The sequence below is a fragment of the Aythya marila genome (assembly GCF_965140915.1).
Source record: "Aythya marila genome assembly, chromosome: 3".
In the NCBI taxonomy this organism is placed as follows: domain Eukaryota; kingdom Metazoa; phylum Chordata; class Aves; order Anseriformes; family Anatidae; genus Aythya; species Aythya marila.
This window is the reverse complement of record NC_139044.1, coordinates 47381063-47408602: the sequence shown is the minus strand read 5'-3', so window position 1 is coordinate 47408602 and position 27540 is coordinate 47381063. Positions and strand designations below refer to the sequence as shown.

The 27540-nt window shown below is 33.6% G+C and overlaps 1 protein-coding gene across 1 annotated transcript in view; it reads left to right on the top strand.

Moving 5' to 3' along the window:
* Positions 1 to 27540, top strand: part of PACRG (parkin coregulated) — a 214182-nt gene that overhangs the window by 83635 nt on the left and 103007 nt on the right. The window contains exon 4 of the mRNA XM_082756484.1: positions 25420 to 25591. Within this exon, the coding sequence (XP_082612610.1) occupies positions 25420 to 25591 (172 nt within the window). The remainder of the gene's footprint in view (positions 1 to 25419; positions 25592 to 27540) is intronic.

Sequence of the window (27540 nt, the reverse complement as noted above, 5' to 3'; positions counted from 1 at the left end):
GCCCCTGCCCATGGCAATGGGTTTGGAACTGGGTGGTCTTTAAGGTCCCTTCCAACGCAAAGCATACTGTGATTCTGTGATATGATGACCGATTTGATTCCATTAAAACTGCATTCCATTACACAGATCCTCTGACACTGCCAGTATTGTCCGATGGGTCTTGGAACTTTATGATAGTTAGGCGATGTCGGGTTTAAAAAAAAAATGGACTTTCAATACGAAGGAAATATTTTGCTATGGTTATATCTTGTTTTGTCTTGATCTGTGCAGTCTTCATTAAAAATTAATTCACATAAAGTTATTTGGTACAGACTAAATATTTTTTCCTTCATTGACTGGAAAAAATGATAATTAGGCACAAAACTAGGTGCTCAAGATACACACTGCAGTACTGGTGTTTACCTTTGCAGGGGTGAAGCACAATTTCCTTAGAATTCTGTAAGTTAGAAGATCAGACCAAAGGTCTGCATTTACAAAGTGCTCCTAAATAACCCAGTTCTCAGAGTACTGATCAGCTATAACTTAAATTCAGAGAGTTTATCACCTTTACAGTGCCAAAGTATTTGGAACCGATTATTTGACAGCACGATAACTGACTAGACAGGAGAACTGAGGGAGAGCTGTAAAAAGGAATAAAAGCATTTCAGACTCTCTGAACTTGTCAGTGAACCTACTAATGGGCTCAGAATGATGCAGAAAGATTTTTGAAGCAATATCAAAATTAGAAGTAGTTCTATCATATGACTTAGGAACCATAGTTTACTAATAATTAGCAGTTTAATATATAGTTAAACAACTTTTAAATACAAAGGTGAAGTCATGGGTGTTTTTTCCAAAGGTGTTACTTCATGCCCTATAATTTTATATTCTCTTTGTTGTAGAATTTTTCACTCTATCTTTATAAATAATGTTATAACCTAAAAAAGAATTTTTAATGGCAATATAATGAAGCATTTCACTAACAGGACATATGCTACAGATACTATGTTTACAAAAGTACTGTATGACCCCAAAAGCAATACAAGAATGAAAAGATTTAAAATATAACTCATAAATCCCCTCCCATTACTTTTGTCGAACATTCTTTTATTCTGAAACTTTTAAAACATGTTAGGAAACACCATCCATTGCTGATGAAACTTGCAATTACTTGTATCTCTCTTACCTTTGGTGATTGCAAAATAGGTGGCACAGTTGCGCTCGTGGCAGCATCTGCCCAGTGTTTCCAGAAAAGTTTGGTGAAATTTGTATGGTTCCTGTCATTCCCTAACAGGCAATGAGTCCCCCCTTTTGCTCTTCATGAGAGTGATTAACTTTTAACTTTCATTTGTCTGCCATTTCCTCTCAAGTGAAGAAATTCTTCTATGATCCACCACTTTTGTACTTTTCCTGGATCTATTTACATTTTAAGGGGCAACGTGACTGATCTGTATCTAAATAGATCCCCAACAGAACGCTTTTCCATTTCTGAAATATGTTTGGTGATAATAAGGGTTGTAGGAAGTGCATCTGAAATACCTTTTAGCAAGTGCAATTGATTTGTGCCAGTACTACAAAGCATGATATTTGTTTGTGTTTATAACAATTTATTTTTATTACCAAAACAATTCAAAACGGAGACTAAGTTGTTTTAAGCAAACAACTTCATTTTAAATTCATCTATTTCTTTTTGAAGTGGAACACAGCTGCATTGTAATGTGATCAAGCACAATAAAAGCTGCTCTGTGTTTTATGGATGGTAGAACTTTACAATCCAGGTATATTTACCATTATACCTTTTATGTCCTGAAAGCAGAGGAGAAGTTTCTGATTTAAAGTTTAAAACTTTCAGTTAGTTTTTACACCTGAAACTTTATGCATATTTAAGAGTACTCTATGTCTTTCACTGAATTCATCTTTTTGCTTCTGTCTGTCTTGAAGTATACATTCTTGAAATCCTTAAGTGTGATGCTGTGGAAATTTTTGGCACTGAGCTCCATGAAGACTACTTATGAATGAGAGGCATGTATCGTGTACCAAAGACCTTCTGGTGTATATAACAGATCAACAGCCCTTGGCTCCCATTTTGCTTGCCTAATTTGACCAGATGGTCATATATAATATTAGTGGATTGAGAGGGAACATTTGTCTTCTCACTAGATAAAAAAACAAATACAGCCAAAAAATCTTCTAAAAAGAAGTTCAAAGTTAAAATTATATTGAGACTTTTAAATAAAGACTTCTGTAGTGATGGGAAAAAAATAATACCTTCATTTAGAAACTAAAGTTACTAGGAATCACTCATTAGTCTCTTCTATAATTACTTTGTCAGAAAACTTAACAACAACAAAAAAAAGTAAGTAGTTGATGAATTTCCAACCTTATAGTGGGTAAGTTGAAGACCTCACATTAAGCCTTCCTGAAGAATAGTTCACGTGAAATCATCTCAATCAATGAAAGCATTCTTTATTTATTAGGATAAAAAAAAAAGCAAGTAAAGGAAATGAATTTTAATTCATTTGTAGATACCAGCCTTCAGAAATATTGCTGCATCTTAGTGAGAAAAGAAGTTTTGGAAACAAAATTTCAACACAATTTGTTTCAAAGCAGTATTGTAGAACTACTTTTATTCCACTTTATGAGAATAATAGAAACTGTTACATTCTCCCTGGTAATATTAAGCAGTACTGAAGAAGTGCTATCACAAAGAGAAAAAAAAAAACAACACTCTATGATTAGAAGTTGATTTTTTTTTTTCGTTCTGCTCTCTTCTACTATCCTAAACCTTCCAACAGTTCTTCAGTCTTCCATCAGTTAATGCCTGTTATATATTAGATATTTGATACTCAGATGGTTTTTTTTTTCCAGCTTAAGATATTGAAGGTAGAAATACACAGAATCACAGAATCACAGAATTTTCTAGGTTGGAAGAGACCTCAAGATCATCGAGTCCAACCTCTGACCTAACGCTAACAGTCCCCACTAAACCATATCCCTAAGCTCTACATCTAAATGTCTTTTGAAGACTTCCAGGGATGGTGACTCCACCACTTCCCTGGGCAGCCTGTTCCAGTGCCTAACAACCCTTTCAGTGAAGAAGTTCTTCCTAACATCAAACCTAAAACTCCCCTGGCTCAACTTAAGCCCATTCCCCCTCGTCCTGTCACCAGGCACGTGGGAGAACAGGCCAACCCCCACCTCGCTACAGCCTCCATTGAAACATGTATGTGTGCGAACTAAAATTACTGCATTTGCTCCTAATGCAGTGTTCCTGCATGCTAAAGTAGTGGGAGTTTCAAATAACTACTTCAGTATAAGAATTCGTGTCCCATCCCAAAAGTTCTTTGTTTAACAGGAAGATCAACACAGTAATGATTTAAAATCTCTTCAAAAAAAAAAAAAATGAAAGAGAATTTTGGGAGTGGGATGATCTCAGTGATATTAAAAATTTCTTGGCAGTTAGTGCATTATCAAGGTCTGCTGTTCCACGTAAACCTTTAATCTCGTGAAACTGTAGGCAATGATCAAGAGTACTAGGTTTTGAGTCACCAGGAGATTTTTTGGTGAGTGGCATTTAGCTTTACATATCAGTTGTTTTTCTCAATGCCTGTCTAGAACTGTAAGTTTTTGCTTGCTTTCTCTTGTGCTTTCTCTACTGTTGCCCTAACAATTAACACAAGTCATTGAAGTTTAAATGGGAAGACATGACACCTTCTAACTAAGATGTAATTGCGTAAGCATCTTTCATTCTCTAGTGCATATTTCTGTATTATTCAGAAGTAAGCCAAACAGCTGCATTAGAGAATTGTATTTCCTTGGGAAAACATGGACACTATCTCATAAGTCAAAGGAAAATTAAAGTTAATGTAATTTTTAGTTATTCAGGGAAAGCTTGAAAAGCTGTGAATTTTACATGTCTTTGAAGAAACAACCATATTTTATGTTTGGAGGGGGAATAAAAATGGCTTTTTTTTTTTTTTTTTTTTAAATCAACTTCTCTTTGTCATTATGAAAGAAACCAAAATAAACCCTGGATTTAGTGCATTGTTTCCCGCAGGAGTAAAATAGACAGGTGATGAAATAGTCACCAAACTTTCTTGTCTGTTTAAATCTATTGCTTGTATTCCAGAGATCCAGTTTTCAGAATCATTTTTGTAAATTTTTGGTAGATATTGCTCCATACCAGAACAGTTTTGGAAATTGCATTTTAATATGGATGATGGGAAATCTATTCTATTTCTAGCAGTTTCTGGTTTTGTCTATTTAGTAAATCATAGTATATATTCAATATTTAGGTTCCCATTGTTAATTTTCTTTGCAAACCAAATATATTGCTTTTCTAAGTATTCAGATAAACTGTAATGGTGTCACATTTTCCATCAGACTTGTTACAGAGTAGTTTGCATAAAGAGAAATAAACATTCATATTTCCTTTTTGTCCTGCTCAGTTTATCAGAAGGAATGATCTCAGTTCCGTATCCAGTTCTATAGCCCTCTTGATATTCAAATCCAGCTCACTGTCAATAAACTAGTCGAATACCCATATATTTGGAGAATTTTTGCTATCTGACTATACCCAGGGGACAGACCTCCATTGGCCATCTTCTAGTCAAGATCTTTTCTTTCCTTGACTTGCTAGATTTCAAGGGTGTCCTGGTTCACTCCAGTTGCTGTCTGACCACACAAGAAACAAACAGACAAACCCTGTGCATATGAACATTTAGACCTTGGTCTAGATAAGTCTGTGTTGGGGAATCATTTCTGTAGAATGACTAGAGGTGTTCACTCAAACTGTCTAGAAGAAACCTGTTTCTGTCCATCTTTCCCAGATGTTATTTGTTCTGTGGTATTGCAGTGATCCAAGTGAAGCTTTGCTGTTGTTTCTTTTGAGTTAGTGGGTAGGGTTTTGCATTAAACAAGCCCGAGATATGTAATTTGTTTGTTTGTTTATTTATTTATTTATTTTTAACAGGAAGACTTCACTGGGGTGCTTAAACAAGAAAAACGTTTTCTGTACAGAGCATAACTGACTAACTGAGGGATAGTGCATAATCTAAGGCTCTTCTAACATTTTGGTTATTCTTACTCTAAGACTTATTGGATTTATTCAGCTTGAAATTACAGGAATCCTTTGATAAGTCTGTTGCATGACAGTACAGTCTTATGTGAATGTGAAAATAGCCACTATACTACTTTATTTCTTTATGAATATCCTTACTGTATTCCTCTTCAAGTATATTTAAATGTTATGTATAATATATTTGTCTTTCAGTTAGACACGTTTCTGGATTTGTTATTGTTATCTCTTCTGACCAAAGTGATTAACTGGAGATTTTGTCCATCTTTGCAGTTAGGAGGTAAAACATTTAATAGGGACCATGTTTTCAATGTTTTTTTATTTATTTATTTATTTACAAGAAATTATTAAGTCTTGCTTTCTTGAACATAAGGAAATTCAATAACTAGAAACAGCTTCTACACAAAACACCTGATTCACTCTGCACTAAAAGTCTAATTTCATTCTTTTTCCTAGAACATATACCCAAAAGCTTTTTCCTTTTTTTTAGAAGTTAATCATCTCCTTTCAAAACTGACCTACCTCCTTTCTACACAAACACAAAACTACTCTGCCCAAAACAATACTCAGTAAATTTCTTACTTTCACAGAGATTATAAAGTTTCTCAGAAGGAAGTAACTTAAACTAAGAGTTTTGCCAAGGTTTTATCCAACATATCACCGCATCTTTAGCCTCACTGTGAGTTTAAAAAAAAAATGATCAATGTTATTAAACATAAGAAACATAATATAAAGTGAAGAAAATTGCATGTGGAGTAAAAGCAAAAATATCCATACTCTTTATGAATGATGTTTGTGGTCAGTACAAAGACAACATGATGTAAAATTCAAAACACAAAGGAGTAAAATAAGGGCTTTTCCTTATAAATATGAAATTCTAAAGAAAAACTAAGTAAGTGAAACTAAAGTTAATAACTAAGTTAATGCTATTTCTAGCAGGCTGGGGAGCTTTGTAGCCTATTTCAGTATCAAATACTGCATTTTTATTGCCATATCATACTTCAGTAATTAAAAAAAAGCCATTGTTTTAATAACAGATAATCAGTAATAAATCCTGTATTTTGGACTTGTGCATAAACAGCGCAGTTGACATCAAAGTGTTACTTACTATATATGAAGGATACTGAGTCCAAATATTAATACTTCAGATTTACATCAAAATCAATGGTGTACAAAATTATGAAAGAACATCTTTATTATTTTTTTAATTTCTCTTGTAAAATAACCCCCCAACCTTTTTGTGTATATTGTGTCTTTGTTGTGATTCTTTTAAACCCTTTAGGTTTATTTCCCAGGACTTGTCATTGTAGGACACAGTGCATCTGCAGGTATAGAATATTAAAATTGCAAAAGTTACTCTTAGCTTTGAATGGATTTTTTTTCTCATTTTGATCTTTAAGATCAATCTGATCATATTATACAAATTTCTTTTCCTATCTGTCACAAAGTCTCACTACATTGCTTAAGTATTGATTCTTCTGTGAATGAAGTATCTTCCAAGCTTTTTAACACTATTTAAAATAAACACTTTATATTTTTTTTTAGCTATTGTGATCTTTAAAGGCTCACTGTCAAATGCATATAGAAAGTATAGAAATCTTATGATGTGCTGAAACTTCTCATTTAACACTGTTGTTCACTTGATACGGCAATCCTATTTACAAATCTGTTTATTTCAAGTGGTCACATTTTCAGATCAATTTCAGGCATTCAAGTTTCAGATATTTGGAAGTTATTAATTTCATAATTTAATTTTTGTCTTGTCACATTCACTGTAAGCATCCTACTAGTTTTGGAAGAATATCATTATGAGGCTGTAAAAACTGCAAATGTAAGTGAATTACAGGAAAAAATACAGGAGACTCGAAATGCATGAAATCATTTCTACTGATAACATTGGAGTTGGCACCTTTCTGTAACATCTCTTGAATTTCGAAAGCATGAGAAGTAAAGCTGATGATATCAGCTCTCCGTAGTGTTGAACAGATGCCTGTCATCTAATGTTTACATCCTCAGTGTGTGGAATATTTGTTGAATCAGTCTGTTCTTGAACATCAGGAAAAATTTAAATTATTTGGTCAGCTAGATGTCTAATACAAGATCTAGATCTTTCCTCTGTCAGTTAATATCATAAGTGGTCCATCTGTGGAAGAAGATGAATTCAAAATAAATGTTTTGGAAGTCATAGGTGTTTGGTTCAGGCTGAATAAAACCTGGAGGATCTTGCTGTGGGCAGCTCTAGAACTATATCATCGCTGATGAAGATTTTCTGGAGATTACATGGTAGAGGATATGAAATTTCAACAAATTAGATGTTTTCTTCCATTTTGCTTACATCAGTGGTTTCCTACTCTCTCTGCCATTTGGCAAGTATTTTAAACCATTATTGAAAATCTTGATGAAATCCTTGCCTTCTTTTGTGCACAGTAAATAAAATAAAATAAAATAAGGAATGTACACTAGCATCTGTATACTTATACACAAGGGCTTTTATGGGCTCCGTAGTGTAATTGTCTTGTTTTGTATGTAGTATGGAATTTATCATGCTTATTGCTTTTGGCCTACATGGAGATTTTATCCAATATCCCGTGCCTTATTTTTTCTCTGTATTAGCAAACAATACAAAAAAAGTTTTGCATATTCAGATAAATTTAAAAGCTACAAATAATGTACAAAAAACTTTTACATACCACCTACTTTTCTACAAGTAAAAATATTTAAACACAAATATATTTATCTTGAGTTCTGAAGTGTTCTTTCTATCTTCGGTACTGAAGTGTTCTACAACAAATACTTAAGTGATTTCATCCTTTGCAGACTGAATTTGTGTTGAGGCAGTGTGTTCAGGAAGCTGTCAATGCAAATATTTTTACAAAGCAGATGTGAATGTAGATAATAATAGTATGTCACATGAAAGATCTGGAAAGTGAAAGCTTAGTCCATGATAATTTCTTAACTGTACTTTCAAAATGTAATGTTTCAATGTGGAAATGTAAAATCACATTTCAGTTAGAAGGGTTTGAATTTTTGAATTGTATATTTACATCATCTTTGATATACCATACATCCATGTTGTTTGTCTTACTTAAAAAAAAAAAAAATGGCTTCAGATGCCAGAAGTAGATTGCCTGTACATTTTTCGTGTTTTAAGTTTAACGTGTTGTGATGATCTGAAAAGCAGTAGTTAACTGATCAGGCGTATTTGATTCCTTTAATTTACACTGTTATGAAGCAGTTTTCATGACATGCTGGTTTGATTCAGCTCTCACAACAGCTTGTAGGAGATAAGGAGTTTGTCAGAAAGATATTATTGGATGCTTGGGGACTGCTTTTGAAGTTACTCTGAGATGACAACTAAAGAAAAGCTTTTTTTGATAACTTACACTTCAGCATAGATAGATAGATGATATGGTTATCTTTTGCTTGCAAAATGATGAATTAAGTATGGCTTTGTTTGCTATTTGTCTGTAATAGAAAATCTACCCTACCACCAAAGAGATAGTTAGTTAATTCCCCTTTTCTGTTTCCTGTTGTTGTTTGTTTGTTTGTTTGTTTTGGTAGATATCTTCTTTACTGTGTGTTAAAGCTAAACAGCGATGCTTTTGCACACTGAAGGAAGTCTGAATTCAAAACTGAAGTCAGTGTGATAGCAGTGAATACGTTTGGCATGGGATAAAGAAATATTTTTTCCTAAAATGCTAATAGGTTAATGATACTCTTGCACTTAAGGAGCTTATAATGTAATGAAGAAATGAAGGGGTTGGTTGTTTCTTTTGATACAGGTTATTTAGGATGTATCTGAGTGAACCTCATCCAGTTGGTTTCACCTCTAGATGTAGTTGTTATTAATCCTTGACTTATTTTTTCCTTTTTTTCTTTTTTCTTTTTCTTCCTAAATATGGTATTTAAGGTATTTTTGATACCCTTAACAAAGTGGCATGATAAAGTAATACTGCTGGGAGCTGAAGGTACTGTGACACGGAAAGAGCTATTTTTAAAGATTTAGAATTGTCATTCTGAGAATGTAGAGCAGAAACATAAGTCAAGGAAAGTGTAAGTGATGAAAACATGGAATTACACAAAGAGCCCCAGTCTCAATGCTCTCACACATTATCTTCAGAAGCATTAGATTTAGAATTTTCTCTTCCTATGCAAATGAGAAAAATAATTTTCAATGTGGTATCGACCATTCAGAGTTTAATTAAAAAACAGGCCTTAAACTTTATACATGAAACATAAACCTAGCTACATGACCCCAAAGACTAGTTCTGAGAAAGCTAGTCATACTCAGGCAGTTTTGCTATGCGCAGGGGAAGAATGTGGCTTGTTATTGTTCTGGTATCGCAAAAAGTGCAGGAGGTCTCAAAATGAAATTTATTAGACACCATACCCATTTCCAGTTAAAGATCCTGGATTGAACCTTCATAGGGCTAGTGCTCATGTAAAATCGTCTCCTTTGTACCATGAAATTGCTACATCAGGATATTTCATCAGTTTGATAATACATGACAATAATCCATTATTTCAGAATTAGTGTAGTTAATGAGCCTTTAGAATAAGCTGAATACTTAGGGTCTGACCTATCAACAAGGATTTCCATAGGCTTCAGTGGTCATGAATATAGCAGTATAATCTTAGGTTATTTCTGAACTGTGAAATAGCTGTTTGCCACACTACATCCTGGGACAAGGAGGAACCTGGTTTTACAGGGGCTGCTTTCCAGCCTTCCTGTTCAGGTTTTCTTTCCTCTGAAAGAGAATGGAAGTTGAAAGAGGAAGTGGTACATGTCCTCATACTCTCTCCCTAAAGTGGTGTCTGGAAGTAGCTTAGAATTATCCTGTGCACAGGATATCCTGTTCTTGTTTCACATGTAATTTAAACCCTACCTTGGTTGCAGCCTCTGTAGTTACTGAACAGATCTCAGAACTTAAGTTTGGTTGGTGATTAGAAACTGGAGGATTTGGTGTTTCTCTTTTTGTCACAAGCCTGAACTTTGTCTCTTGTAGATTGCTGCTCTGATTCAGAATAGCAGATACCTCATTTTGGAACCTACTAGCTAGTATCCCTTTATCCTTTTCCACTTTTTCCACAGTCTCCTTCCTCTTCTCAGCGTTCATGTGCATAAGTAACACTGTTGGGGGTTGTAGTGTGTGCTAAACTGTCTAACCTTTCTACTTTTATCTGAAAAGGTGACAAGGAATCTGAGTTTAGAAGGTAAATTCTCTGAAATAGTAGGTCAATACTTTTTGTTCTTCAGACTGCTAGACAAGTTCACTTTACCTCTGATGAAGAACTAGCAACATCAATTGAATTTGCATAGATGGCTATTGAAGCTTGAACTAGTGGCTCAGTTATAAAATATTTAATCTTTTGTCTCCAGTACCCACAGAGAATTATCCTAACGTCATGTCCCCTAATTCTCCATTGATGTTCCAGATCTTCCACACAATATGAGATCACTTTTTATTAGTAAAACAGAGTAAAATGTTTTTTACATTAAATTGTTGATATCTAAATACAACAAATCTTACTTCAGTCTCTCTAGGTATTCTCAGGAAGACATCTTTTGTCATGCTGATAATACCAAAGGAGATAAAAACAGAAACATCAATCTTAACAGAGTATTAAGTCTGAAATTTGATTATCATCACTTAAATCCCAATATGTTTAATTATTTTTAGTGTTCATTATTCTATGATAGTATTCATCTTGAATGCTTGTCTGGTGTGATTAGATGAAATTGTTATAAGATTTAATTGATCTTACTGAGTTTCATATTATAGGAACAAAGCTGTGAGCACTGTAGCAGCCACTGAATGGTCTATTAAATATAATTTGGATTATTCAAATAATTAAAACATTTGTTATTCTTTTTAAAAATTGATTAAGAGGATTTTGAGTAATTACCTGCTTAAAACTATTTGATTCCTGCAGAAATGTGGATAATTGTGAGGCTACTGAGGTATTGTTAGCCATAACTGATAACCTAAGAATGATGTTATACTAAATAGTAAAAAGAATATTGTCATAAATTTTGCATAGTCTTCCAGAAATTCTCCCTGATTTCAAGTTTACATTCCACAATCCATTTGACAGCTATTAATATAAATCCTTCTCAGGTTCCACTCATTCTTATTATTCCACTTTGTTCATTTATATTACATTTAACATAAATGTATGTCTATATTAGCCTTTATAGTACATTTCAATCTCAGCTGGGCTTACTACAGTCCACTGTGGGAGTAGGCTGGCACATGATGCATTGGCTTATAATGCGTTGACACAAAACATATTCCCAAAGAAAAGAAAAAAAAAAAAAAAAAGACAAGCTTTTATTTGTAGCTTGTTACACAGCAAAATTAACTTTCTGCCTCAATGCTAAGACAGTACAGATCGTGCTATGTACTCTTTACACAAATGCCTCAGCTTAGTCCAAAGAGAGGTTTGTATAGAAAAATTTGTCACTGACACACCCACTAATTTCACTGCATCTTCCAGACAGTGAATTTAAATTACTGAAATAGCATCACAATAATGGAAAACTTGACACAGCTGTACAAAATTTGTATTCAATGTTTAATGAAATATACCAATATTGAAAATTTTGTGCAGTGGTTAAAAAAACAGATCATCATTTATATTTTTGTGCATTACATAGCACTATTTTGGTAGTTAGACAGTGGGATAACTTGAGTAATTAAAGCCTAGTGTAGTGCTACTGCTTTGGGATTCAGTCCAGGGTACCCTTTCTGCTTTTTTTTTTTTTTTCTCTTTTTCTCCAGAATGAGTGAAGAATTCCTAGTAAGATTGCTAAAGTTACACTGTACTTCATGGCAAACACACCATGTGATACCAATAGCTAATGCCATAGGTGTGGGGAAGAAAAAGTGTGAGGAATTTCTTCATTGCATGATCACTGTCTACTTAGGCTTCCACAGTTAGAAGATTCCCATTGTGTTAGTGAAGTCTACTTATAATTTAGCAGCATGTCTTACCAGGCTTTACTGTGAAAATAACCCTTTTCACTGCACAAAATTATTTAAATGGGTAATGACCAGAATTTATCTGTCAGTCTCTGATTTTCAAAGCTATTTTCTTTTCCTTTTGGTGAGTGCATAGGGTTGGCTGCATACTAATGCAAGTCAATCCAGCCTCTACAACCCAATTAGCAACAAAAATCATAGGACCAGCTTATTAAGAATATGACTGTAAAACATGACCATAAAGCCATATGTCCACATAAGCCACATGTGAGCACTGACAAACAACTCAATGAATGACACACAAAACAATGCAAACCAAACCAAAGGTTCATTTTGCCTATATTAATTTCCTTTCTCCCCCAGTTGTATAGTTTTATTTCATGTGGTGACCTGGGAACCAAGTAGAAGGTTTTTTTCACTGATAATCTTACTTTTATATTTTACATTGGTTTTAGTCCATTTATTTTTTGTCTATGTCTTACTAATATTGCTTTCTTATTTGTGCTATTTAAATGTGAATGAATATAGCTATAGCCAGCAAATTGTTTCAAAAGAAAAAAAAAATCACGTGTATAAGTGTGAATTCGTAAGTTTCCTACTCATTAAATTTCTTGCCATTTATTCATCTGGTCAATGTGAAAATAGAAGAGCAGTCCTAGTGAATCTAGAGTATACAAAACTCTCAAAAGTATCTATGAAAAACCTTATTAAGTAAGTGTATAAGGATACATAGTATGTAGAATGCACATCAATAATATAACTTATAGACAGATACAACATGTTGACCTCCTCACTGTATTTGTTTCAAGGACAGTTTAAAAATCCAATGATCTGAGCTCATTTCGTCTAGTGAAAACTGTGTTATAAAAACCTGTTTGTTTCAATTTCACTTTGCAACATGCTCGAAGACAAAGTTTGTATTTCTTTGATAAATCGAATAGAAAATACAAAGAACGGGACAATGATCGTATGAAATACAATCAGACTTGCTGTACTGTATGATACTGGATTTTGTATAATGTAATTCCTGAGGTTTGCAGAGATAATAAAGCATAGGACTAGCAACCATTTTACTATTAGTTATTTTACTTAAGATTAGTTTACTTTCTTCAAATTTGTCTATGGTTTACACATTTTATTGCTTTCAAAGAAAATCAAGGATCAGCCAGAACTTTCATTGTCTACTAACGTTATTTATCCGAGCCTCCACGGTAGCTTTTCAGTTTCAGTAGTTTTCAGAACATATTCATCTAGCCTCAAAAAATTTCTTTAGTCAATATTGTGGATGGTTCAAATTTAAAGTATTTCTGTGCAAAAATAGTACATACTAAATAACCTTAGTAAACAAGATCCCCATTTTCTATGGGGAGAAGTCAGATTTTGAGCTAAGAATGCAAGAATAAATCTTTAATGCAAGTTAAATAGGACCAGCTTAGTTTTAACTGCTTTCTTAATGGCTTCTGCTTTTGAAAGTTGACTAGGATCAATTTTTAAGATTTTTATACAAATTCAAAATACTGTTGTAATTATATATTAAAAATAATATAGTATTATCTTCAATTTGTTGTCTATTCATGTCTGTATGTTAGGTTTTTATATTGGTAACCACTACAAGAACATATGCAGTATATTCAGACCTTACATACATATATTTAATAAAGAATATTTTACTATATTCCATAAGAACTATGAATATGCCTACAAAACAGATTCGTAAAATGTTTATAAATAAATAAATAAAAATCTAAAAAAGACATAAGAACAATTCTTGGATTTTTATAAAGGTTCTTGAATAGTTTCTTTGTTGTTTCAAGTATTGAAGAGCACTATTAATGTAGAAAAATACAGTAACAGTATAAATAAAGCTATCGTTTCATAATATAAATTCTGTATGTATACATTATGTGTATACATATGTAATGTAATGTATACATGTACATTAGCTACATAGAAAGTAAGATGTTAAATGGCATACCTTACAATATTTTATATTTTCTAAATACATATATGTCATATATTACCCTACAATATTGAGTATAAGCTTTATTTTCCCTTCTAAAGTTATTTAGACTCTGCTAACAAGAAATTAAAAACCTTAAAAACTATACATTTTTGAAATTACAGGATATATACCTATGTTGTATATTTTGAATATAAATTTCCAAGATAAATTTAGCATTGAAACAAACAAACAAACAAACAAAAGTATAATTGAAGAATGTAAAATGTATTATATCAAACAGAAAGAGGCCCATATTCTGACATTTTAAGTAAGGTTGACAGTCATGGTTTTAATTGGAAAATAATCCTTTACCAACTCGTTCAGTTTCTAAGTAAAAATAATACATTTTACTACAAGTTTACACTTTAACTTAGGCAAATGAACATTGGGTCTTTCTATAAAATGGAACCCATTTTACACTTTAAATTTCAAAGACAATTTGGCTATTACTTTTCTAATACAACCAAATAAAACCTTACCTATTGCAGTACATTTGAATATTTTTCATCCACATTTCATCTAAGCTACTCCTTCCTTCCAGGAACTTCATATATCTTACTGAAATTAATGCAATTTGGAAAGAGTTTTTTTTCCTGAAAGAGCAGATAAATGGTTAATAAAGCAAACATTTACATGGGGAAGGGGTTCTAAATTCAATGTCTTAAGTCAGCTTTTGTTTGATCAACAGTTGGCCTCTTTGAAGGGCAATATCTATATATACCTGAGCAGATTTGTTGTAGGTACCAAATTCAGAAAGGACTACCAAGTCATCTTATTGGTATCTTCTTTTCACCTATGAAATGTCATCTTCAGTGACACCATTAATGTAAAAGTTGTATTCAGTGACTCATTTCACAGACAGCCATGTCAGATGCCACAAGGGACTGTACTCTTCTAAAGCAAGGTTTATTTTTAACTTCATGACTGTAATATTGTCTAATAAGCTCAACTTAATATTCTTGAGTGATACATCTGCACCAAGCATTTTGTTCAGATATGTTTGATGTATTTAATGGAATATTTAAAAGCTGTGCAAGCAAACTTCTATTATTATTTTTTTCAAATGTATTTGTGTTCTTCACTCCACCTCTGTGCAATTCATGCCAACCTCCACGTTTATCCTTGTAAGGCAGTGGTACTGTGTCCTTGAGCATAGACACCGTTCAGTACACAGCTAGCACAGTCTCTGACATAGTTTTGTCAGGGTCAGAGAATGACTCCTGCCCTGTTCTGGTCATATGTATAGATATACCTCATTCAAACTTCTTTTAGTCACACTGTAGATTATAAATTCTGAAAATTATGAGCCAGTCTTGAGTTCTGACTTATTTGGAATGACACCAATTTTCACAAAGAGAGGCTTTTAACACTTCTGTGTCAGTGTGATCTGTTCCAAAAATTGGCCTTGAAATTTACAATAATCTCCTGGATATCTCTTTCCATAGTTCACGATTAAAATAGACAATACCATCACAATGTTTGGTATCAGCCAGCAGATGGTGTAGTATTCCCTTCCATTTCTGAGGCTCTATCAATGTCTAGAATCAGTTCACTTGGATTCATCTTTCTACAGTGTACCTCTGGGGACCTTCCAACATTGCATAGCATATTGTCTCATTCCACCAGACCATGACTGAAAAGTGTGAGATAAATTCAGGACTCTTGGAGGCCATGCAACAAAGGATTTCTGGTGGTTGACCTCTTCTTTTTAGATAGTCTTTTGCCCCAAAACTTCTTTTGGTCCATGCTTCTCAGGCATACTTACAATGAATGAGACTACTTTGGTTTTCCTCCCTTAATCTTAGTTCTTGAAGTCTGTGGAGATTCATACATTGTCGTCCTGCTTACTCCAACAGCTTTCATGGTAACTGTCTCAATAAACTTTATTATGTTTCTTTCTGTATTCTGGATAGTTCTCTTGAAATGTTCAGCCATTGCTCTTTCCTGGGGAGGAGCATCATCATCATAACATGGGAAATTGGAACAAATTAGACTATTGGACCAATGGAGCAGATTCCCGAATGAATATACCACTAAATAACTTTGCAAGTTGGGGGATGACTTTCAGGAGTTGTGAGTCAAAAAAACATCAGTTAATGCAATTGCTTTGTCAGTGCATGCCAGAGAACACTTACAGCTTCTTGGCACTCTGAAAATCCCTTGGTCTTCTATCAGCCTTTGGTCTTAAGCATCAATAAAGGCTTAACTGAAGTTTCCACCCTTAAGAGATCCTGTTAAACAGTATAGAGATGAATATAGTTCTTGTGACTATGGGGCAGCCACCATATTGGTCAGACATTTTTTACCCATTCTTTTTTTAACCTTGCTGGAAGTATGTTTCTTCTGTCTATAAGCTATTCTAGGAGAGTAAAGTATTCCAAATATTAGAGAGGCATACACACCTTAAAGTATTCGAGTTACTGGAGTAAACTTATCCACCCTTCTGAAAATAAGGGGTTTTTTATACATTTTACCATATATAGTATCCTAACTAGTATTAAATATTACTACGATACCTTTATACATGTTATTCTATTAAAATATCCTATATATATATGCATATATATATATATATATATATAATTAAAAATATATTATTATAGTGACCAAATTGCACCTGGTACAAACTGACCAGTTTCTTGAATTTGGTTGAAATTTGGTTTGTTACTTAGTTACATTAGTGATACCAATGGGTTTCAGTAAGTTTTAGAGATTTACAATTAGAGGTCCTGAGTAATTGGGTCACCTTTAAACACATTTGTTTTTCAAATAAGCTTAATCAGTATGGAAATAAAGTCCAGTTAGGAGCCCTATGCTGGGGCTTCAAAGAAATGGAGGAATGTCCAGGACTCTCTACATCTTGCTTACATTTGTTACTTGATTTTTTAAATGGGATAGTCTAGGTCTGGCAAGAGATTGACTAGATGTCAGTGGTTTGATTATTAAAACTGATAATTGTGTGTTTATTTCCTTCTATAAATTAGTTCAGCAAATGTGCTGACAGTAACAGCTTGCTTTACTGTCTTTTGTATAATGCAGTTTGCTATGACAAATTATTCCCCTATCTGAATCCATACTACAAATCATTTAGATTTCATTGTATGTATTTAATATACCATAGATCTCAGTTCCTGTGTATTCCTTGGATTAATGTTGGAAGAGGTATAACCAAAGGTAGTAACTTAAGTTCATTCAAAATTAGCTGAAGTTGGCCACCAACCTTTTATGAAGAGTTCCCCTCATTGTGACATCTCGGATAATTCTGGTCAGTTAGCACAAACTTTTATTCAGTCAAGAATTTTTAACTGTGGCATTATTAGAACCATAATGAGTCACCAGAGGATGACCTGACCTTCCATGGTAAACATCTTCCTCCTGGAATACTCCTCTTAGAGAGGAGAACTTAGAACTTAGGACTCACTCTGCTCACAGAGCAGGCAGAGAGCAAGACTCAAAAGGGGAGCTCCAGGCCTAGAGGCGGAGAACTGTTTTTACTGTTCTCACTTTCCTCCCAGATAACCCTCATTTTTTACATGAACTTAATGAACTTTTCCCCTGAAGCACTATGAGAAGATTACTTTACTGGAGTTCATAAAAAATTTTATCATCCTTCCTTGGCTGGTGCTGTATGTATCCCTTTCAGTCTTCTTTCAAAATCGTATACCAGAAGTCAGAAACTTTTATGGCTTTCAGAAGATTCAAGATGGTAGCAATTAGAAAAGACAATTAGAATAGTAGAATTTTAAAAAGTATGCATAGTTACAAACATGAGTGGGCCTTAATATTGATAAATGCAATTACCAGAAGCTGCAGCATTATAAATTGTGAAAATAATTCAGTTTTTACTTTTCTATCTTACATTCTGTCTTTATCACATTGGTAAATCATTTCATTTTGTCAGTCAATTTCAACTGTTTGCAATACTCCATCATTTCTATAATTCTGAGTAATACTTTTAATTTTAAATTGTGTCCTGTGATAATATACTAAGCAGCATTATTTCTGCAAATCCCCAGGGCATTCCACCATTAATGTTTTTGCTTCTTGTACTGTAACCAGCTTTTAATTCATGAAAGGACTTCATTTTGCCTCCTGTGGCTACTAAGTTAACTTAATAATATCCTGAAAAGGACTCTATTGAAAGCTTTTTGAAATCCTAATTCAATATCTAGAACCAGATATCATTTGTCTATTATTTTAACTCTTAAAACTGTCCCTTAGATTGCTTTTAATAAGCTGAATCTCCAGAGTACAGTTTACAGGTTTCTGCTCTGTGTCTAGCAAGCCTGTTTCATAAGAGCAAGAGACATATAAAACCTGTCATTTAGTGTCAGGAAACAGCTTCTCAGTTCTTACTAAAGTTATGAGACAACCAGTTGAGTCACTGGGCTCCTGTACATTTAGGACTCTGATTATACTTCTTGGAACTATAGATTATTTAAAAAAAAAAAAAAATCAACCCCAAAAGTAGGTTGTTCTCATTAAGAGAATTTTGCAAATGTCATGTGAAATCAATAAGATCATCTGCATGATAATAAATGAGTGAATAGACTGTGAATTTACTGAGAGGACTGTGTCTTCCTTCCTGTTTTGTACAATTTTCCATACTTAATGCTATCCAAAAATATGCAGTTACATCTTTGGAGATTTATGTGATGGAAAAACTCTGTGTTGGTGGGATAGGAATGAAACCTAAAAACATGCTGATTGTAATAGGTGCATGATAGGTGCATTTTGGGGAGATTTGATTTTTTTTTTCTCTGATAGTGCTCAGAATTCCCCCATCACAATGTGTTTTTGCAATTTGTGAGTGAGAGTATAACTTCTGTGTTGATGTAGAGAGCCATACATAACCCCTTTAGTGTGCTCAGAATAAAGGAATAATTGGAAAGGCTTAACTAAGAAGTAAATTGATCACATCTGTATACAGAACCACATTTCGGCACACAGAATGCACCTGTTCCCCTTAGGATTAACTTTGAAATTGCACAACTGCTCCACAGAAATACACTAATGCAGACTCACCTTAGAGCATTTGAGGAAATATCTCTTCTTATTTTTCTAGTTAACAAAGTGAACAGAGCACTGCTCTGTCATTCTCTGTATTAGAAGTTTCCTGCCCACTTTACCACCTAGATATAATTGTCAAAAGAAGGTGATAGGAACAGTCTCACAGAACATTCTTATCACGAGAAATCACTATTCTAATTTGCCTTTCAGCTGTTTCTGCATTTTCATTATATTTTACAATACATATTATATGAAAATACAAATATTAATGCATAATGATGTTTTAAAAGTTTTCACAATTTCTAGAGCCATATAACAACTATTTTTTCATAAAATCTGAAACTTATGACAAAATTCAGTAGATGGATGATTTTAGTTGTGCATTGCATACATTGTGGAAGGTTTCCTGCTATTTTATGCCATGTCTTAATTATTAAAACAAAATATTTGAATAGTTGTTCTTAATTTTGGCCACAGACATTTTTTGTTGTGTGGTTTTATCCCGGTCTTCCTGCTTATCTGTATTTTTTTCTGGTTTTGTGTTATTTGCATAAATGCCAAAGAATTTCAAGTTAATTTGAAAGATAGCTTTGCATGAATTGTCAAAGAGAAAGGAAATTAATGCCAACAAATGAGAAAACAATTGCTTGGCCCCTCTTTCTGAATGAGATAGAATCACTTGACATTCTTTCCTGATTTATAATTCATTCTTCATAATTCATTCTTAAAAACATAAAGTAAGAATGTTACATTTCATCTTATTAAAGTGGTAGCAAATACTCTTTGAGCAAGAAATGAGGGTATATGAGTTAATTTTAAATGATTCTCTACTGACATGATGCATTGTATGTGTCTTGCTGGGATGGTCAAAGTCACCCACTGTTCTTCCAGTATGGTTTAAAACGAACTGCATGTTGCACAGAGTAGATAAGTGAAGATCAATACATATGCCTCCAAAAGGTAGCCAGTCTTCCAGCAATCTCCTTATTGTCCTTCTACCTTCAGCCTCTGCCTTCAAAGTGGGAGGGATTTACCTCCAGTTAGCCTTCTCTTCTTCTGGGACAGTGTTATACTCTTTGTTTTCCTTTTCAGAAAGGTGTCCACTGGTGTCTAATTAAATCCTCGCAAAATTGGAAATTGCATGACTCTTATAAGTGCATGGCTCCTATGAATGCAAATTATCTTTGCACATCACGTGATGCTTATATTAGGCAATTGCAAATAAAAGAGATGAGTAAAATGTAGAGAAACAATATATCTCTTTCTGTCTTACTCTAAAGTTTAACATTTAGTGTGCTTGCGGAACTTTTACAACATATTAATAAAACTGTGTAAGGAAAACAATGGAACACTCAGGTGTATTAGGAAAACATATTTTTCATGCTTTTCTAGAAACCACTTGATTCTGATAATCTAATGTGTTTAGAGTTCAGATAGACAATAAATAGTTAAAAAAAAAAAAAAACATTTGTTCCCCTTTTTCCTTTTTTATTTTTTTCCCCAGTTTGATGTATTATGTGCCAGCTTGTCCCTGTTACTTACCGTGAGGAATTCATGGGAATATAATCTGGTTGTTTTGTAGTAGGATAAATATAAATATATAGGGTAAATTGATAATAATAACAGGTGCAATCTCACTAGTTCCCTGTATAATAATAGTAATGTTTTCCTATCCGTACTAGAAATATCTGATACCTTTTAAATAATAGTTGCCCTTTTCATATCTGCATCATGTTGGTGGTACATATGATTAATTGGTCTGCTCAACTCTTTTTGCAGTTTTACTACATCACGTTGATGAACTCCTGTACTGTAGCAGAAATCCTTGCTTATCTGTCACTTCAACATTGCATGGGATACTGTAATGACCTATATCTCGTAACCATTTTTGGTCATTCTTTGTAGGTTTTCCTTGTAGGTGACCCTCCTTAACATTGGCAAGATCTGCCTTGTCTGTATCATCAGCGAAGTGTATACTGATAAAGTCAAAATCTAGGCAGTACAATTAATCAGTTTATTTGTTATTTAAATTATTGTGAGAAGTTAAATATCTACAGAGTTAAATATCTACCTTTTCTAAAATGTTCTAAATTCAGTTTCATTAAATTAAAAGATTTCTCTTAGAGTGCATATCTAGTTAACTCTCTTGCCATTTTGTTTCCCTTAAATCAGATAAACTGTTGTTTTCCAGTTTATAGATTATCAGATTGCTTTAAGTATGACTGTTTAGGAAAGGCTAATAGCATACCAATAGTCAAACTTCTAAACCTTAAGTTCTCTCAAATCAGTTCTCTCTTCATTTATCAGGCAGATAAGCCAAGGAACTATTTTTACTATTTACGATGTGAACTATTCATCTGGCTTTTCATTTTCTCAGCAGACTTTCCTCTCACTAGTAGCTGCTTCATACGAACAGATTTTCTGCAGAACAAATTATCTCTAATTGTGATACTGCCATTAGTTTCCTTGCAACTTGTTGTGCATTGGTGTGTTATACATATTGATAAAACAAGTATAAACTGTATATTATTTCTTTTTCACCTAGAGAGCTTTTAATATGCATAATAGCATAGAAATTTCATGAAACAGAAGATTTTACTGATGCTAATACAGTGGTTTTCATCATCTGATCATATTTTATAATCATTTATCTTTTTTTTTTTTTTTTTTAGTTAGCCTAATTGCTGAAATACAGATTCTGGATTCTCACAACTTATAACCCTATTAAAAATTTTGAGACTTATTAAAATCTGTAGTTGCAACATTGTTGTCAGATGTGGACAAGTTTTGCCAAGAATTTGAGCTTTAATCAGCATTATTTGTGGGTGGATGTGAACAACAGAATTTTGTGGGAGTAAGCAGAAAAATCACATTTTTCTCTGTACAGCTGTATAATAGCCACTTTTAAAAGCTAAATAGTAAATACAGAAGGAAAAGGTTTCACAACATAGAATGTAAGAAAATATTTCTGGCTTCCATATTGTGGGAGTTATTATAGAGCACAAAATGCTAAGTAAAAATTACTTATGCTTGGACATAAAAATGCTTGGACAGCTGATGCCTGAAGAAATGAGATAGAAATCAGGTCCTTTTCAGACCCATGCCAGTAGCCATCCACTGATGGCTTTGGAACCAACTGCAAAGTAAGGAGTATACACAAATGCTTTATTATGTAATGCTTGAAATACATGTACCTGTGTTGTGTAGAGATTTTGTTTCAAAATCAAACATCTGTGTCATGAAAAAAAAAAAAAACCAGATATTTTTAAAACCAGAAATCATATTGTCCTTAATGTGTCATCCTATGTGTATAAAATGTATAACTGTAAGACAACGTTGGTAACTAAAGGTGATATCAAAGGTAATATCTTTTATTGATCAGTTATTGCTACTGGGGAAAAAAAAAATGAACAAGCTTTTGAACACATAATCTGTCTTCATATCTGGAATGCAAAAAGCATATTTTAAGGGGAAATGAGAGGTAAGAAAAATTGCTCAGACTATGAGAACCTCTCTGAGAAAAAAAAAAGATAACAACTGTACAGAACAGATGAGATATTAGTAGAAAGAGGAGGAAAAAACATAAGGTATTCTATTACAAGTAGTTTGAGCAAAACAGTTGCAAGTCTTGATTCAGTAACGTAACAAGGGTGTGTATTTCCATGGAAATAGTTAGTAATTTTGAAACAGTTGTCCAAAGTGCATATAAGGAATGGATTAAAAACAAACAAACAAACAAACAAAAACAGAATCTGATAAAGGCGCTTTTCATTCTACTAATTGTGTATCTTCATTTTCATGCCTAAAGCTTTTCCCCAGGTACAAGTAAACATAGGCTTTGTTTTAAATTTTCTGAAAGTGGAACATTCAATTATTGAAATGCAGTCAAATAATTATGTAAACTATAGAGAAGTTAAAAAAAGAAATATTGAAGGACATCTTATTTTCCTGTTGACAAAGGACAAGAAAAAATTGGGTCTTCGTGGTCTTACTTCTTCATCAAAGCTTTTTTGACCACCTGGCGATTACTTGATACAGGCTTCTCTCTGTAGTGAATAATTTGGTTTCTGAATTAAGCTAGTTACCAGAAGGTTGTAGTTGCTATATCTTCTGTTCTCAGTCACTGGGTGGGCACACTTATTTTACCAGTTTACAAGCGTTGTCTGTAGCATGCTCTATGCTCAAGAAATACCTCCTAAAAAAAAAAAAAATAGTATTGAGAATTTCAATATCTTATTATTATATGTTTTGTAAAGAACTTCTAATGCTTGCTTGATATAGTTATTTTTGAACTTTCACATGAATTGACCATGGAATATTGACCTTAAAGCATCTGATGAACGTGTTTTCCATTCTTAAACAAAAAGCCAATAAGCAAAATACACAGAGAATCCATCATATGTGGTGTTTTGGGTTCTCCTGTAGGAATGCTTAATTATTATTTTTTTTTCCTTCCTCTGTGTGGTTCACTACAGGGACTTGATTTCATTCACATTTGTAGGTAAATAGGTATAATACATTCATTCTTTTTAGTCTGTTGTTAGAAGTTAAAAATCAATGTATGTGAGAGTATTTAAGTGTGTAATTGGCACTACATCTGCCAATAGTTAGATACTCACAGCAAATATAAAGGACTTATTTTCAAGTACCTCTTCCACTTAAATGTACAAGGAGCAGCTGAGGTCCCTTGGTTTGTCCAGCCCAGAGCAGAGCAGGCTGAAGGGAGGCCTCATGGCGGCCTGCAGCTCCCTCACGAGGGGAGCGGAGGGGCAGGCGCTGAGCTCTGCTCTCTGGGGACAGCGACAGGACCCGAGGGAACAGCATGGAGCTGGGACAGGGGAGGGTCAGGCTGGGGGTTAGGAAAGGTTCTTTGAGAGGATGAACAGACTGGAACAGGTTCCCCAGGGAAGCTGTAACGGCACCAAGCCTGTCAGAAATCAAGAAGTGTTTGGACAATGCTTAGACATACAGTTTGATTTTTGGGTTGTCCTGCATGGACCCAGGAGTTGGACTCAATGATGTTGTTCCCTACCAACTTGGGTTATTCTATGATTAATTTTCATGGATGAATCAGTTTCAATGTGAAAGACTGAAGTGGTCCAGTCAGTAGCTAAGATATGCAAGATATTCAGGTCTGCTCAGAGTCAAGCAGGGAGGAAAATGAATGACAGTGGCAAACAGAGAATGTATGTTGGCTACTTGCTTGACTTCCACAATTCAAGTGAGAATTCTATTCCCAAAAGATATTCAGGAATCAAGGGCTGGGGATTGGTTTGCTTAACCTGACTAACTTTTCTTTAGGATTTTTTGAGCTTCAATATAGTCTGTGACAAAGCTTGTTGAGTGTGAAGGAGGAAGCACTTATCAAATTCCAAAATATAATCTCACTGGAAAAGTAGGGTGGCAGCTAAGCAGTGTTTCAAGGAAGCAGTTGCCTGAAGTGGTGGATTGGTCTCTCAGGGATTTTGAGGATCTTACTGTGTTCAGAGAAAGTGCCTGGCTGTTGAGCCAAGCTTAGCTATACTCAGGGCTCTAATAGACTGAAAGCAAGCGACTTCTGGTTCTTTCTGTCTTTCCTGAGTGTATGTAACATTAGGTTGATGGTATGTAGAAGAAAGAACAGGGAAGAATACTTGGATAGAGTGTGAAATCCCTTACAAAGTCATTATCATGGTATGGTTAACACACTTTCTATTTTAGGAATGGAGGGAGGTTCCTATTAGGCATAGGTACCTATTTTTCTTTACCTGTTTTCACAGTAGAGACACATGGAATTTCTTTAGAATTCTGTTCCTGATATCAGTAGTAAATAAATTTAGGTCAATATCCTAGGAAGTTGCAGATTCAGTATAAATACGGATAATTGTGTGATGCTGGATATTTTTTGGTTACAGGATTCTTTCTTATTTGTTTTCATAAATGCCCAAGTGAAAACATAAAGATCAGATATTTCTGAAGTAAACAGAACGTTATTCTTAAAATAGCCGCATTAATTTGTGTGGGCGACTTGCAAAGTAAAGTGTATAAGCGAGAATATCAGAATCTGGTGCTGACTTACCAGAAAACTTTCAATTGCTGATTTCAGATATTTGAACTTCTAGTTCCATCGAAACAAATGAGTCAAGTGTCAACTCTTCAGAAAATATGTGGGAGCATATTGATTTTCATTCTGATCTTTAATATTTCTCTATTTCGTTTATCTGGTGATAAACCATATTGGCGACTTAATGTTATTCTGCAGTGATACAAACTCAATTATTATTTTCTAAACATACTTGTGTAGATGGCAGTAATTATCCATCAGGCTGATCATGTTGTATTAGTTTTGTAAAATTGTATTTATTTGACTATTTATTTTGTATTTTCAGGTAGAGATTGAGAAGCTGGACTATCATTATTATCTGCCTTTGTTTTTTGATGGGCTTTGTGAAATGACATTTCCATGTGAGTTTTTTGCACGTCAAGGAATCCATGACATGCTGGAACATGGTGGAAACAAGATTCTTCCTGTCATTCCTCAGCTCATTATCCCAATAAAAAGTAGGTGAAGATATGTGGAAAATAAAAACAAACAACATAAAAATAAGCAACTAAAATTTCACTTATACGTTGTAGATTTTTGACAAGTTGCTAATTAAGCAATAAAACATGACAGTCCATACATACAATCCAAACCTGAGTAAATTGTAAGGTATAAGGCTAGAAGGTTTATGCCTTCAATCACCTGGTAGGTGCAGTACTCCAGAAAATTGGACTGCTTGGTGAGTCTTTTTATTATTGCAGTGTGGCTCTTTATCTTCTGAAATTTGAAGTGACATTTTCTTACCTAATTTTTATATATTTATTATGCAAATCAATTACTGTATAAAACAGTTCATCTGAAATGACAGGAGAAATTACCAGATGAAATTTAGAGGATTATGTTTCTTTATTTCCTTTTGTTTATTCTACAGTGGTATTATTATATTTATTCTCTAGATCCCTTTTCTATCATCATTACCGTTACTTCCCATCTACATACATACATACATACATACATACATACATACATATATATATATATATATATATATATATATATATAAATAAACTGAGAGTTCTGTCTGACTCATGAATGCTGCAGGTAAAACTTTGGCATTCTATATTAATTATATTAATTAATTAAATATTATTTTTTAAGTTTTTATTTTCAAGCCTTTGTTGTTGAAAGATTATGTGAAAGATAATAAATTTTATAAGTTCAGGTGTAATACTACTAAGACTAAAATTTATTTTATTGAAGTACCTATTCTTTCCTCTTTCTTTAACTTAGTTACTTCAGTAGATATTTTGAACCATCATCCTTCTCTAGTTTGGTTTTATGAATCTTAAATCTAAGTGCTACACCTATATTAGTAAATTAAACAGTGTCATGGTGCACTCTTGGGAGTGGGAACATGATAGTGTTAGTTTCTTAGAAATGGAGTTTCAATTCATGCTAATTTGCCCTCTCCTGAAAAATTCTTGAACATAGGCCAGGACCATTCCCAATAGGCAGTTTTGATGCAGCCACCTTTTTCTTTTTTAAAGGGGGGAGATAATGGAAGTTTAATAGGTCAACTAACGTTAATCTGTGCCAGCTGGCTTCCATTTAATTTTTCAATTGTAAACCATATAATCCAGTTCTAAAAAGCTCATATTTATTAAACTTGGCTTATATTTTGTGGTTGATCAGTAATGATATCATTGCTGTCCTCTGGCCTATTTTCTGGGAATGATTCAGCATCCATGCTAATACAGAACAAAATGGAGTCATTGTGTTTGTGATAGAGAATGAATAGTCAAACACAATTTTGGAAAAGGGGAAAAGGAATATAGTTTAGAGCCTTCTGATACCAGTGTACTACTGGAAAGATCAGAATTATTGTTGTTTGTTTCATTCACTTTATTATCCTTTTAAAAAGATCAATTAGAGATGTCATTATCTGTATCTTACTGTAGATTTTGAAAATGTCAAAAAGTGTATGTAATATTCAGTAATGGTTACTCTGTAAGTGACGCTTGTGAAAGGTTATGAAAAGAACATTACAAGTTTTTTCTCTCAAAAGGGGGAATATATAAAGAGGGGAATCATGGCATTTCTTTAAATCTGTATTTTCAACACCATCCAAATTTATTTATAACAGTATCACTCTTTTTGAAAGCTGAAATAGTTTCTTCAGAAAAAAACTGCAAGTTTATGACAGCAGCTCCACACTTAGGATTTAAAAGTCTTCCTGAGACTAGAATCTAGCTTCAAAATAATTACCTAGAAGCTTTAGCTGTTACACAGCTTTTACCATTAGAAAAAGACTGCTAGGTAAGAATATTTATAAGGGTTTGATATATAGACTTTTAAATTGAATCAGAATTTAAGATGCTGAAACCTACTCAAGAATCTGCTGAAACCTATTCAAGAATCTTCTAGCTAAATTCAAGAATCTGCTAGCTAAATTTAGTTGTTGGCTCTG